At 31.6% G+C, this 14,827-nt stretch overlaps 1 protein-coding gene across 1 annotated transcript; it reads right to left on the bottom strand.

The window, feature by feature from the left end:
• Window positions 1-283: 283 nt before the first annotated feature.
• Window positions 284-14,808, bottom strand: ltl (larval translucida). Its single transcript, XM_064359848.1, has 7 exons — window positions 14,350-14,808; window positions 7,172-7,340; window positions 3,980-4,372; window positions 3,696-3,926; window positions 3,427-3,648; window positions 3,157-3,370; window positions 284-1,216 (listed from the first exon to the last, which is right to left on the bottom strand). Exons 1-7 carry the CDS (start codon window positions 14,661-14,663, stop codon window positions 708-710), a joined length of 2,052 nt encoding a protein of 683 aa, XP_064215918.1. The 5' UTR covers window positions 14,664-14,808; the 3' UTR covers window positions 284-707.
• Between the last annotated feature and the right edge of the window lie 19 nt (window positions 14,809-14,827).

Below are 14,827 nucleotides of genomic sequence, written 5' to 3'. Positions count from 1 at the left end.
CAGTGTATATAATATTAATTTAATTTCTAGACCTAGGCTTCTTTGATCAAAAATTAGTTAACCACGAAAACAAGTAATTTGTTTGCGCGTTTTTCTTGATTTATTGTTTTGGTTCAATTATTAATGACATAAAAGGTTTTCCTTGTGAGACTTTTATTTTTTATGTAAATTGATTGGCGTCAAGCAAATTGCAAAATTCCGAACTGTCACGCAGATTACGTAAGTGTGCAAAATTTCAGCTCATTCGTTGACTAAAAGCTTTAATAAAAAATAAAACACTTGGTGTCTCTATCATAAAATAACGTATATTTTTAATAATATAAATACACACAAATTGCCTATGACTATGACAGCATGTCGTCATTTATCTAAAAGGTAGAAAAGTTAGTAATGAAAATATTTACATCACTAGTGACTACTGGATGAGTTCAGGATTGGAACCTAACAAATAATAATGAGAGAAAAGTCTCCAACTACTAGAAAAATACATATTTCGATAAATCCATGGCACTCATTATTGTCATACTGCTCTAAATAATAAATTGTACTCACAACTAAAGTCAATACTTGATCGCCCCCCGTTCCTACCCCTTTTGTTTTCAACATCATCATAAGTTTCTGATTGTTTCTCCTACAAATGACTAGCAATAAGTTACTTGCATCAGAATCTACACTACAGTAAAAAACAAAGGCACTAACTCGCCCCCTCAAGGCTTCCTCTCGCCATCGTTGGGCGGCCTCTCCGTCGACCTGTTCGACTGGTTGAGCAGAATCTGATTCTGATTGGCCAACTCCTCCACTCGACTCCTCAACTCCTCAATCTCCGACGCCAACTTCGTGAGTTGCTTTTCCTGCTTCACGGGGTCGATTTTCGGCTCCTCCATCCGGTACTGGTCGTTCTGGTGCAAATCCACTTGCTGGCTCTTGGTGGCGGAGTCCTCCAAGTTGTTTTTGTGGGGGACGGAGAGCTGGATGGCCTCGTAGGCGGAGGTTTTGAACATGGGTTTGAGCTGGTTGTTGGGCTCGGCTTGGCTGGCGATGGCCGCGGGGAGGGATGGGGTGGTTTCGGGGATGTAGCCCAGGAAAGCGTTGGGTTTGCTGGTGACAGGCTGCTCGCTCATGGGAGGGCAATGGGACACTCCATAAATGCGGGTGTGGTTGATTTCCATCGAGGACATGATTTCGGGAAGGGCGGCATCGCACAAAATCGGGTTGTCTGCAAGAAAATTGCAAAATCAACTTTTTTTGTTAAATACCCCAAAAACTGTTAAGAAAATACCCTAGAACTGCCCGAATGCCTGTTAAAATAATATTAGAGTATAAACCTTACATCGTTCTAGAATAGTTGATAATGCCTAAAAAACGGAGATAATGTAAAATGCCTTCTGCATCATTTGAAAATGCCCTACACTGTTTCAGAATACTTATAATACCAACAATTTCGTAAAATTTACTTTCTACAAAAAGAATCCGAAGTGATAATGCCCCAGACAATGTATGTGGCTTTACAGATCTAGCAAGTAACTATACGCTTCTAAAAATGCCTTCTATCGTTACAAAGTATGCCGAAAATGTCGTGATAATACTGAAAGAAGGTTTGAAAATTGTTTTTAAATGCCTCCAAAAATTCAAATATCATAGCACAATATCCCAGCCAATGAGAAAATGCCTTAGAACTGCCCCATTATAAAAATGCCCAAGATTTGTATGCATTTCCTCTAGATTTCATAGCTCTAGAATGCTTCACATTACATAATGACTTTTTAAATCGATATAAAATGCCTTATACCATTCAAAAATAGGTTAAAATGCCTAAAAAACTGACTTATAAAATCATGTAAATAGTTTTAAAAAATTCTACATTGTACGTCGTTCTAGAATGCCCTAAAATTTGGAAAAGTTTGGTAAAGAAAATTTCAAAACTTGTAACATATAAGTATAAAATGCCCAGCATGGTCATAAAAATGCTGCAACAAGGTTAAAACTCGTATTTTTATTGTCCAAGAACACTCATAACTGCCCAAAATAATGCAAAATCCCTTACTCACTGTTTTTGAAATGCCCTACACCGATGCTTAAGATGCCTCAAAAATTTCAAGATCCGTCACGGGTATCTCAAATAATATTCTAAATAAAATAAATAACGAAATAATATGTTAAATAACGTGTTAAAATTGCTTTACATCGTTATAATAATCCTAAAATTTTATTAAATATTTTGTTTAAAATCTCAACTAATAGCAAGATTTTCTGCTAATTCAGTATAAAATGCCCCAACAACTATAATGCCTTAGATAGATCTAAAATGGTCTAGAATAGCGTTAGGCTACTGTGGATACTTTAAAGAAAATTGCATCGTTTTTGAAATGCCCGCTATCGTTATAGATTAGTTAATAGAGTGCCCAAAAATTTTGTGAAAATTTGACGGTAACTTTCAAAACTGTCAAAATGCCTAAAACATGTGGTAGGATAACCTAAAATTCCAGACATAATTCTTTAAATGGCTCCACAGATCTAGCAATAAGTTATTGTACTATTCTAAAAATGCCTTCTATAATTACCGTGTAGTTTAGTATGCCCGAAAGTTTCGTAAAAATGCTGCAAGAAGGCTTTAAAATCGTTATCTAAATGTCAGATAATGCCCTAAAATGCCTTAGCCAATTTAAATTAATTTAAAATGCCCTGGGCAGTTCTAAAATCATCGCATACAAAGAAAATGCCCTAGAACTAATTGATGGCGTGTTAAGATGTACTAGAAATGTCTATGAATTGCTTAAAATTTTTGTAAACCGATATAAAATGCGTTATATCATTCTAGTATAGTTTAAAATGCCTGAAAAATGTTTTCACTACAAATTGATCTAAACTAGGCATGCATTGTCTTAAGCAAAGGTTGCAAATAATTTAAGAACAATAGTTTAGAAAACTCTTATAATGCCTCTGTTCAACTTAAATATTATAAAATGCCTTATGCCCGATACTATTATAAAATGTAATTTTGAAGTCTACACTGAAAAAAATGTCTGATAATCTAGAATAGTATACAATGCCTCAAAGCCTTAAAAATATTTTCTTTACTTCAACTTTTAAGCTAATACGGAAAAAAAGTAGAAAAAAATTGAAAAAAAGTTTTTTTACCTTGTTTTAATGACTTACCTTGTAAATATATTTTAAGGGTGTCCCACGTTCCCTCATGCACCCCATGACCAATTTTGCACCTCGTTTTGCTCACTAAATCCCTCCCAAGTGCAACAATTTGATTATTTGATAGATCAGCATGACACAAAACTGGAAGTCCATGGAAATCTCTTTCCAAAATCGTTAAATAATTGTGACTGGCTCTCAACTCTTCCAAACGTGGAAGAAAAGTCTGCAATAATTGTAAAATAGCAAACTTTACCAATTTTAATTTTTTTCTTCACTCACTTTGCTCGTTTCTTCCAACGTTGTTAGATAATTATGAGACACGTCCAACAACCTCAACTGATCTAAACCAATCAGATCATCGGGTGATATTCTTCGCAACTTATTGAAGCTTAAATTGAGCCGCAAAAGTTCGGGCAGACCCGACAAAGCGCCATCTAGTGACTCAATTTCGTTATGGTCCAGTTTAAGTTCGGTTAATTTTATGTTCCATTCGACCAAATTCTGCAAAAATTAGAAATAATGGACGAAAACACACTTGGGACACTTACAGTAGCCGGTCCGATTAATGTTTTGATTCTGTTGTACGACAAATCGATACTTTTCAACTCCTGAAGGCCCACAATCTCTTGAAACGAAAACTCGCTAAGATGATTGAACGTCATGTTCAAAAAATTCAAATTTTTCAAATTCAAAAGCGAGTTATTCAAGGAGGTGATCTCATTGTGGCCTAAAATAAGAGATTCGAGTATTTCGTTTTCGGTAAAATCTTCTTTGGTCAACTAGAAATCATCCAAAATTATCCTTGGCAAACAATGGAAAATCGTTCACTTACTGTCTTAATATTGTTGTGTTCCAAAACAACACGGACGAGTTTCCGCGCTTTTCCCAACGTGCCGTCAAGACTTTGGATGTGGTTGTATTGGAAAAAAAGGGATTCGAGATATGTTAGGGTTTTGAGTTGTTGAGGAAGTTTCTCGATCTTGTTGTTGGAAAAGTGGATCATTTTCAGTTTTTTGGCATCAAGGGGTAACTCCCCTTCTAGGTCTGTTAGCTCATTTGAATTGGCAAATAACCAGATGAGGTCGGAAAGGTTGGTCAGAGTTTTGTTGAGGGTTTTGAGGTTGTTACGTCCGATGTGTAACCGTTGGACTTCTTTGGGGAAGGAGTCTTGGTCCATTTGGGAGATGGAGTTCCCGGCAAGGACCAAGCACTGCACCGGGAGGTCCTAGAAAAAATAAAAACGTGAAGGAAATATCAAAAAAGAATGAAAAATGAAGAAGAAGGAAGAAGATGATAAAAAGAACAACAAACAAGATTTGAAGAAGAAAAGAAATAGGTGAGGGGTGGAAATTTATAGAAGAGAGACTGAAAAAAAGACAAGTATTTTCTATTCGAGAAACTGAAGAGCCTGAAACCACTTACTATTGAAGAAATTAAAACTTTTGGAAAAAAATCGCTCAAAATAAAATCCACTGTACTTGAACTGCCAGAAGAAATTCAAATTATTTAAGTAAAAACTGAGAAATAGGCTCAAAACTTAAAAAATCTTTTCAAGATAGACTGCAGAAAAAGATAATTAGAAACCTCCAAGCTATTACTCTATATCATGACACTTCTTCAAAAGGGCCACTCAAAAAAAATTGTTCTTCTCACTTGAACCTAACAGAAAGATAAAACATATTGTGAATTACCAGAGGAGGTAACTTAAGTTACCAGAAGTAGAGTTAGTAAAAACTAACTTGGTCTAATTGAAGAAATCACCAAAATTGAAGCATGGGAAGAAGAAGGTAAAAAAATATTAAATAATATTGGTTGAAGTGGAAAAGATTGAAGCATTTTGGAAAAAGCTTGATGATAAAGTTAAAAAAAATTGAACTATCATTAAATAAAAAAAGAAGAAATCAAATCTTATGTTTGTTCAAATTTCATTTATACTGAAACCTTATAGAACAGTTGTTGAATTACCACAAGTATAAGTAAATTTTTAGAAAATCAGGAATACATACAAGATTATTCACATAAAACTCCGAGTTTACGTTGGGATTCACAATTTGAAATTCAAATCATAAATTCAAGTAGAAATTAATTAGTTTTGACACCATACCAGAAATCTAATTAATCTGTATTTTATGTTGCATTTTGTACTTGACTGATTTGGAGTCTTATGTGAATAACCCTGTATAAACAGGTAATTCTAAAAGATCATTTAATAACGTGGGATTTCTAAAAGTGAATCCAAAGAGAAAAAAATCAGAAATAAATTACATAGGACTTTCAGGATTGTCCAAATAAAAAAATTAATTGTTCGACTGCCTCAGGGCTGCCCAAATTTGTAAACAGTTGTCAAATTATTCAATTTTAAAACTGTTGATTTAAAAAAAAAACAAAATAATGTTTAATTTCAAACATTTAAAAAAACGTTTTAAAGCACGTAGGTACATACCTGTAAAAAATAACGCATAAAAATTTCAATAATTATAAAAATATCAACTTATTAAATTTACATAACAATTCCTATTAATTTTTGCAATTTTTGAACGCGTTTTGATATCTGACAGAAACAAATTAACTCGAGAGAAACAAAAAAATATAGATAATTAAAAAAAACCTGGTGAAATGCTCAAAAAATGTAAATAAAACATACTTTTCACCTTTTTTTTAATAAATTATTTTAAAAAAGTGCTAGGAAGAAAGAAGAAGTAACGGCATGCCATGATATGGATATGAAAAAAAAACAGGACATTTTTCCCGTCTAAAAAAACACCAAATTTGTGTCTTTTTATTAAAAGTATCTAAACTATCATTAAATTTGCGCCGTTTTTCAAGCATCTTTGCAAAATTTTTTTTAAGTTTCTAGTGCATTTTTTGTCAGAAATTCACTCATTCCGCAAAATTCGAATTCAAAAAATACCAAGTTGGGTCAAAACACACAAGTTTTTTTGTTTTTAAAACGTTTCTGCACTTTTTCAACCAGAAACACAAAACTTTTGCAAAATTTCGTTCATTATCGTTCATTTTTCATTTAGAAACTCATTTCTTTCACTAAATTTTGTCAAAAAAACGGCCAAAACCTCAGTAAATTTTACAGTTCTAAAGCAAAAGCTGAAAACGTGAATATTTTGCACAAATTAGATGAAAAGCCGCCAAATTAACTCAAAATACACAAAACATCGAAAAAGGTTAAAACTTTTTTTCAATTTGTTACTCTGATTTTCCACCCAATTTCATCAAAAATCACGAAACCAAGGTAAATCAGACGTTGTTTCGGAATTTTTCAATCATGTAAGTTGATTCTTCAATTCGAAAATCTCATATTTCGAGAAATTATGAAAAAATAAAGTCAAAAAATCATTCTTAATAGCATTGTTTTATCGTTTTTTATTATTTTCAGCACATTTTTGACTCAAAAACCCGCAATTTATGCCGAATTTCGTCATAAATCTAAAAAGTCACCAAATTTGTGAATTTTTGGTCAAAAATATCCAAACGTTTTTCAAGCATTTTTGCAAAAAAACTACATTCTTTTTGAATTTCTTTTAAGTTTTTAGTGCATTTTTTGTCAGAAATTACGCGAAATTCGAATTAAAAAAATACAAAGTTGGGTCAAAAAACACAAGTTTTTTGTTATTTTGTTAGATATAATAAAAAAGCGGACTATTAAAAGACAAAACATATGCAACAGATCTAGAAAACAGACGACGAAAAAACTTCAAAATGTTTAGAATTAAAAAAAACGACCTGAAAGAAGAAGATAGAGAAAAATAAAAAGTATAATAGAAAAAGTAAATGATGAAGGTTGAAAAACAAAGTGCTGGAAGAAAAGAAAAAGAAAAAGTAGAGTAAGGACAGAAAATTAAAGAAAAAGTAACTATAATTTGGCAGAGAAAGAAGAAAAAAATTGCTAGGAAAAAAGAAGAAGTAACGGCATGCCATGACAAGGATATGAAAAAAAAAACAGGACGTTTTTTCCCATTTTTTTTCAAGTTTTCATGCATTGAATTGTTGTTATTGCTAAATGAATTACTTTGAAGCTGGACCCGGTGAGTGCCTTGATCTTGGTCCTTCCCAGATCGACCGTCCTCACCCCCGGCATCCTTTTCCATAAATGCTCCGGTACTTTCCCTAGGAGGTTATCGGCCAAGCTGAAGAAGACGACTCTGTTGAGTCCGTCGAAAGTGTCTCCCGCCAGCTCCCTGTAACACATATCGATCGTAAATCGATCGGTCGTGTCCGCGATTCCATCATTTTTCTGACGAGGTCAATGGTACCACCACCATCACCGACCGATGGCGCCGTACTCTTAGGCGCCTAGGTGTCCCTTTTTTCCCTTCTCCTCTCTGCCTGCCTGCCTGCTTCCGAATGAATGTGTTGGCGCGCGACTTCCGGCATTTAGGAATGTGAGGAAAAAAGCGGTCTCGCGAGCGATTCGCAGCCCGTCTGGAAAAATAAGAAGCGAGCGTTGAAGTCTCCGACGTTGAGACAGAGAGAGCTTTCTGTCTGGGCACGCGACCAACCGACGGAGATCTGCTGCTTGATCCGGGTTCAACATTATCGCCACGCAAATTATATTCAAAAAATTATTACATTTCAAAAAAACCACGTCGTCAAATTTTCAGAGCTTTTTATCATTGATTGAGATATAGTACAAAATAGCTCACGCAGGGATAAAGAATTAAGTAGTACCTAATTATTTTTTCTATTCTATTTTCTATTCTATTTTCTATTCTATTCTATTCTAAATAGTATATTACACTCGTTTTATAAGACTTAATTGTGGCACTCCTTCGTCGTGCTCCAAAACCATTCATGCCACAATAGAACGTCTTATAAAACTCGTGGAATAATGTACTATTTTAATATTTTTTTATTTTAAAAATTTTGTCATAAATCTAAAAAATCATCAAATTTGTGAATTTTTAGTCAAACATATCCAAATTTGCGCCGTTTTTCAAGCATTTTTGCAAAAAAACTACATTCTTTTTGAATTTCTTTTAAGTTTTTAGTGCACTTTTCGTCAGAAATTCATTCATTCCGCGAAATTCGAATTGAAAAAATACCAAGTTAGGTCAAAAAAACACAAGTTTTTTTGTTTTTGAAACGTTTCGGCACTTTTTCAACCAGAAATACAAAACTTTTGCAAAATTTCGTCCGACATTATCGTTCATTTTTCAGTTAGAAACTCATTTATTTCACTATTTTTTTTCAAAAAAACGGCCTAAAATTTTCAGAGCTTTTTATCAACCAATACATTATTCAATAGCAAGCGTTGGTTGAGATATAGTACAAAATAGCTCACGCAGTGATCAAGAATCAAGTAGTACCTAATTATTTTTTCTATTCTATTTTCTATTCTGTTCTATATTTTATAGAATTATTTTATATTCTATTTTATTTATAATTATATTCTATTCTATTCTAAATAGTATATTAGACTCGTTTTATAAGACTTAATTGTGGCACTCCTTCGTCGTGCTCCAAAATCATTCATGCCACAATAGAACGTCTTATAAAACTCGTGGAATAATGTACTATTTTAATATTTTTTTATTTTAAAAATTTTGTCATAAATCTAAAAAATCACCAAATTTGTGAATTTTTAGTCAAAAATATCCACACTATTGTTAAATTTGCGCCGTTTTTCAAGCATTTTTGCAAAAAACACATTGTTTTTTAATTTCTTTTAAGTTTTTAGTGCATTTTTCTGTCAGAAATTCATTCCGCGAAACTGGAATTCAAAAAATACCAAGTTGGGTCAAAAAACACAAGTTTTTTTGTTTTCAAAATGTTTTGGCACTTTTCCAACCAGAAACACAAAACTTTTGTAAAATTTCGTCCGACATTATCGTTCATTTTTCAGTTAGAAACTCATTTATTTCACTAAATTTTGTCAAAAAACGGCCAAAAACCTCAGTAAATTTTACAGTTCTGAAGCAAAAACTGAAAACGTGAATATTTTGCACAAATTAGATCAAAAGCCGCCAAATTAACTCGAAAAACACAAAACAGAGAAAAAGGCTAAAACTTTTTTTCAATTTGTTACTGAAATTTTCCACCAAATTTCATTAAAAATCACGAAACCAAGGTAAATAAGACGTTGTTTCAAGATTTTTCAAACATGTAAGTTGATTTTTCAATTCGAAGATCTCATATTTCGAAAAATTATAAAAAAATAAAGTCAAAAAATCATTCCTAATGGCATTGTTTTATCGTTTTTTATTATTTTCAGCACATTTTTGACTCAAAAACCCGCAATTTATGCCGAATTTCGTCATAAATATAAAAAATCACCAAATTTGTGAATTTTTAGTCAAAAATATCCAAACTTTTTCAAGCATTTTTGCACATTTATTTTAGTTTCTAGTGCATTTTTTATCAGAAATTCACTCATTCCGCGAAATTCGAATTCAAAAAATACCAAGTTAGATCAAAACGCACACGTTTTTTTGTTTTCAAAACGTTTCTGCACTTTTTCAACCAGAACCACAAAACTTTTGAAAAATTTTGTCGTTAATTTTTCAGTTAGAAACTCATTTATTTCACTAAATTTTGTCAAAAAAAAACGCCAAAAACCTCAGTAAATTTTACAGTTTTGAAAATTTTTTGATTGATCGTTTAATGTACATTGTCGAATATTTTTTGAGTTATCAGAGAAGACACTTAACTGTTAATGTTTCTAAAAAGACAGTTTAAATGGTAATAAATTTTATTCGACGAGCTGAATACAACATTTTATTCTTCGAATTAGACTCATCGAGGCTTAAAATTGCTTTAAAATCTGTTAAAAATAATTTGGCGACTTGTATTGAGAAATAATAATAATAATAATAATAATAATAATAATAATAATAATAATAATAATAATAATAATAATAATAATAATAATAATAATAATAATAATAATAATAATAATAATAATAATAATAATAATAATAATAATAATAATAATAATAATAATAATAATAATAATAATAATAATGATGATAATAATAATAATAAATAATAATATAATTTATTTCCATCAGATTTTTTAATCTATAGTAGACAATGTAATAAATGGACGAGTAGTCATTACAATATACAGGGTGCTCAAAAAATGGCGCACCAACTCAGTGGTACGTTGTTGAGAAGCATGTGTAGATCACGGGAAAAATCTTGAAAAAATTCCTAAAGTCATATTTAAAAAAATCTGGAGCTACAAACTTATTTTGTTAACTTCTTCAGTTTTCATTATTTTTTAATGTTTCTATGTTTCACACTAAGTAATCGTTCCCTAACACAACGATGAATAACTATTTTTAAATTTCCCATAAGACTTTAGCAGTTTTTTTAATTTAAAAAATTAAAATTCATCAAAAAAATCACAGTTTGTAGATGTGCCAACGCTGGGAGTTATTTCCTAGGAAACCGTTTCAAAAATAATTTATTTTTATTGATGATCAAATTTTATTGCGATCATGACTGTTAGACAATGTTGCCACATATCATTTACCTAAAATTAGTTATTTATGAATAACTGTAATACAAAGAATTTTTTTACTATTTTTACCTTTATATGTAAGCAATTCTTTACCACACTCCATTGAGTTGGTGCGCCATTTTTTGAGCACCCTGTATAAACAATACAATACAATATATAAAAGAAATAGCAATAAAAAAAACTGAAACAATCATAACAATTATTCAAAACATTATAAATTACGAAGAAAAATATTCATAAATTGTCAAAACAATTGTCATTGTCAAAACTCTTTAAAAAAAAATTAAAATTCAGGTCAATATATTTTTAAAGCTTTAGTGAAATTAAGTTTGAAATGAATTTGTTGTTCGTGATAGTCGCAATAATTTGTCACGTGTTTCGAAATCGGTAAACAGTTCTATACCAAAGGTTTGCAGCATGATTATGAGTTTTCTCAACCTTTTATCGAGCAATAAAAAGCGGTTGTAATAAAAATCAAAGTTCGATCTGTAATAAATTATATAAAGCCAGAAAATTGTTAAAAGCCAGTGCACGTATTTTTTGTGTTCGTCTCGTTGCTATTGCGAGCACGTCCGTTTAAAAATTTATCTGATCAAATGGTCTAATAGCCGATGGCGCCAACATCTCTGGAAATATACTCATCTGTTTCAACCGTCCCATTATAGTACACACAATGGTCAATCTGAACGCCCGAATTAACATGTTTACATCGAGTTTTTGCCACATTTCCAATTTGATTTACTCCACAATTTCCACAATCATTGTCAGTTTGTTATTCGTTATCAAGCCAATAACAGGTGCTTGCAGCTCCAAATTGATTCGACATTTGCCTATTAACCCATTTAACCTTTTATTTGCATTGATGCGATCAAAGATTTATAAATCGGAATACGTCAATTGTTCATAAATAACAAATCAGAGAACAAAATGCAAAATTCCACCAAACTTTAACTGATCGAAATTGTTGCCAACACTTGACGAAATATCAATCAAAAATTAGGTCAAATCATTTAAATCTGGATCACTTTTCCTATTAGCTGGACCAGCCTAAGGTCAATTTTAGCAGTGTTGTGTCCAAATAAAAAAATAACTGCTTAGAAAAATGTTATAATTCTATTTTCCGTGGTCATAAAATTATTCTCTTTTATCACTTAGAACATCTGAAACAGTCAAAGGTAACGATTTTCGGAGTTTAATTCAGATTAGTGTTTAAAAATATATAACATAAATAAAAAATTAGACACAAGTGACACCAAAATTTGTGATTTCTTAAAATATGATTACATAAGGTCCAAACAAAACTAAAAAAATTTTTTTAACTTAATTAGGGTTGTCCAAATTTAAAAAAATTGTCAAAAGTTTTTAATTTTGACAAAAAAATGTAAAGAGCGTACAAATTTAAAAAAAACGAATATGGTTAGAAACAAAAAAACGAAAAAAAATAAAGAGGCCAATAATAAATTATGTGGACTATTTTAGGGCCATCCATATTTTTAAAAAAATATCAAAGTATGATCTGACTTTTTAAGGCAAATTTTGAAAAAAAAAAGATAAAAGTACGAAGATGTTGAAGAAAATAATTCCACTACGTGAAGGAATGTCAAAAATTAATTATATGACATTGTTCCAGGGCTGTCCAGATGTATCATTTGACATTTTCAGAACTTTTCTTATAAAACACTCCAAATTAAAATTAATGTTTCCTAAAATTAGTCAAAGAAAATAATAATTAGTTACATAAAAGATAAGTAATTATTAATAAATGAGTTTTTGAATAAAGTCCAAATATTTTTTGAAACATCTTTTTTGGCAGAAATAGACAGTTAGACAATTGTTATTACGTAAGATGGTTTTAAGATTCTCCCAATAAAGAAAATAATTGTTCGAGTATTTTATGGCTGTAAAATCATGTCAAATTAATTAAAATTTAATGCTAAATTAGGGTTTTAAAATAGGTACAAATGTTAGTTACAAAATGTTATTTATACTTATTATTACTTAATATAAATATATAGACGAAAAAAGTTTCTATGATTTGTTATTTCAAAGATATTATAAAAACATTCCAAATAAAAGAAAAGTAACAGTAAATAGTTATTATTGCCAAGGTTCTCGAAATTTGTTAAAGAAAACATTAAATTAAAGACTTACAAAATCACAAAAAAGTGAGATTTTTTGAGGAAGTTCAAATGTATGTAATTTTTTGGGGTAAATATATAAAAATAATAATTATGTAGAATATTTAAGGGTTGTCCAAAAAAAAAGATTATTCCATTATCTTAAGGCTGTCCAAAATTGTAAAAAACGTGAATTTTTTAAGGGAGTTCAAATAAAAAATTTAGTTAAACATTTTTTTGCCGTAGAAAATATAAAAACGGGACAAATTGTTTAAAATCAACAATAATTATGTAGAATATTTAAAGGTTGCCCAAAAAAAAAGATTATTCCATTATCTTAAGGCTGTCCAAAATTGTAAAAAAATGTGAATTTTTTTAAGGGAGTTCAAATAAAAAAATTAAGTTAAACATTTTTTGCCGTAGAAATATAATAACGGAACAAATTGTTTAAATATCAACAATAATTATGTAGAATATTTAAGGGTTGTCCAAAAAAAGATTATTCCATTATCTTAAGGCTGTCCAAAATTGTAAAAAACGTCAATTTTTTTAAGGGACTTCAAATAAAAAATTTAAATTAAACATTTTTTTGCAGTAGAAATATAAAAACGGGACAAATTATCAACAACATTTAAGGGTTGTCCAAAAAAAAGATTATCTTAAGGCTGTCCAAAATTGAAAAATATCAAATTAATTAAATTTAATATTTTAAATTCTGAGAAGACTAAGGTTTAGCAAATTCGTAACAAAATCTCAAATTATAAGTATATTGAACATTTTCAACATCAAAAACGTGTATGTTTTAATTTATAATATTTCAAATGAAAAGAAAATTATTGTTAGGTTTGTCAATATCAAATTAATGTTTTAAAGAACATAACATTGATTTGTTAGTTCAAACGTCAAAAATAAATTATATAATATATTCTTTTTATTAGGGTTGTCCAAATTAAAAAAATATAGTAATATCAAAAATAAAATATGAGCTCAGAATAAATTATGCACACGCAATAAGTGTCAAAAAGTCAGTAGCAAATTGTACCCAACTGTACTAGAGCTGTCTAAAATTTAAAAATATGTCAATAGTACACAACACAATCATATATGAAAACAGATTTATCTAGGGCTTTTCAAACTTTAAAACAGCAAAATTATCCATTTTTTAATATTGGAAAGTGAAAAAATAAATGAAAAAAGCTTGACTAAGTGCCAAATTGCTTAATAAGGGTTGTCCAAATTTGTATAAACGTCCGAATTCCGAGTAAATCCAAAAGGAAAAGTGCAATTATGGTCAATTTAGTGAAAACGTGTGCCGATTTAAGTCCGCAAAGTCGCTTCAGAGAAGCAATCATCAAATCAATTACCGTTTGTTATTTCTTGCGAATGTCTTTATCAGCAGCGCTTCCAAAAACCGCGTCGATGTCAGAGATTTCATTCATTAAAGCGACGATATCGTGCCATTAGCGAGTAATTCCGGGAAAATGAATTTACCAGCGATAATAATCGAGCAGGCGACGCTGTAATTGAAACATGAGAAGGTCGGAGGTTATCTGTTTGTTTCGCCTGTCATTTGTCATCCTCATCACTACGTCAATTTATCACCCTTACCCCAGTCCGTCGTGGTTGAGCTTGAGGTTCTCGATGGAGATGTTGAGCTCGTTGAAGGCCCTGAAGGGCAGGTCGTCCAGCTTGCTGAAGGAGATCTTGAGCGAGACGCGGTCCTCGGGCGCGAAGTGGCCCTTGAGGAGGCGCACCACCTGGTCGTAGGAGGTCATCTTGTCGCAGTGGATGGTGGTGAGCTTGGTGGAGTCCATGCGGCAGGTGCAGGGCGCGATCTCCTTCCACATGGGGCAGTGGGGGATGCCCACGGAGAGGCCCAGGATGGAGAGCAGCAGGGCCGACATGGTGAAGGCGGTTGTCATCGGAGGAGGCCCTTGGTGTTGGCTTTGAGCCGGTCAATGTGTGACTGAGTGACGGTGGCGCCTAAATTTTCTTGAGTGGAGCGCGGCGCCACTGCCCGCCATATCTCTAGCGGTGTCCCCGGGGTACAACGTGTGTGCAACTCCACCAAGATAATTAGATGCAT

This window comes from Tribolium castaneum, chromosome 1 (genome assembly GCF_031307605.1).
Source record: "Tribolium castaneum strain GA2 chromosome 1, icTriCast1.1, whole genome shotgun sequence".
NCBI classification, from domain to species: Eukaryota; Metazoa; Arthropoda; class Insecta; order Coleoptera; family Tenebrionidae; genus Tribolium; species Tribolium castaneum.
Note: the sequence above shows the minus strand (reverse complement) of the source record. Positions and strands in the feature narration are given on the sequence as shown.

Coding starts and splice junctions, on each gene's coding strand:
- ltl (XM_064359848.1), bottom strand. CDS start 14,663: ATGACAACCGCCTTCACCATGTCGGCCCTGCTGCTCTCCATCCTGGGC. Junction 3,927..3,979: donor AACACAACAATATTAAGACA/GTAAGTGAACGA, acceptor GATGATTTCTAG/TTGACCAAAGAAGATTTTAC. Junction 3,649..3,695: donor CATTAATCGGACCGGCTACT/GTAAGTGTCCCA, acceptor TAATTTTTGCAG/AATTTGGTCGAATGGAACAT.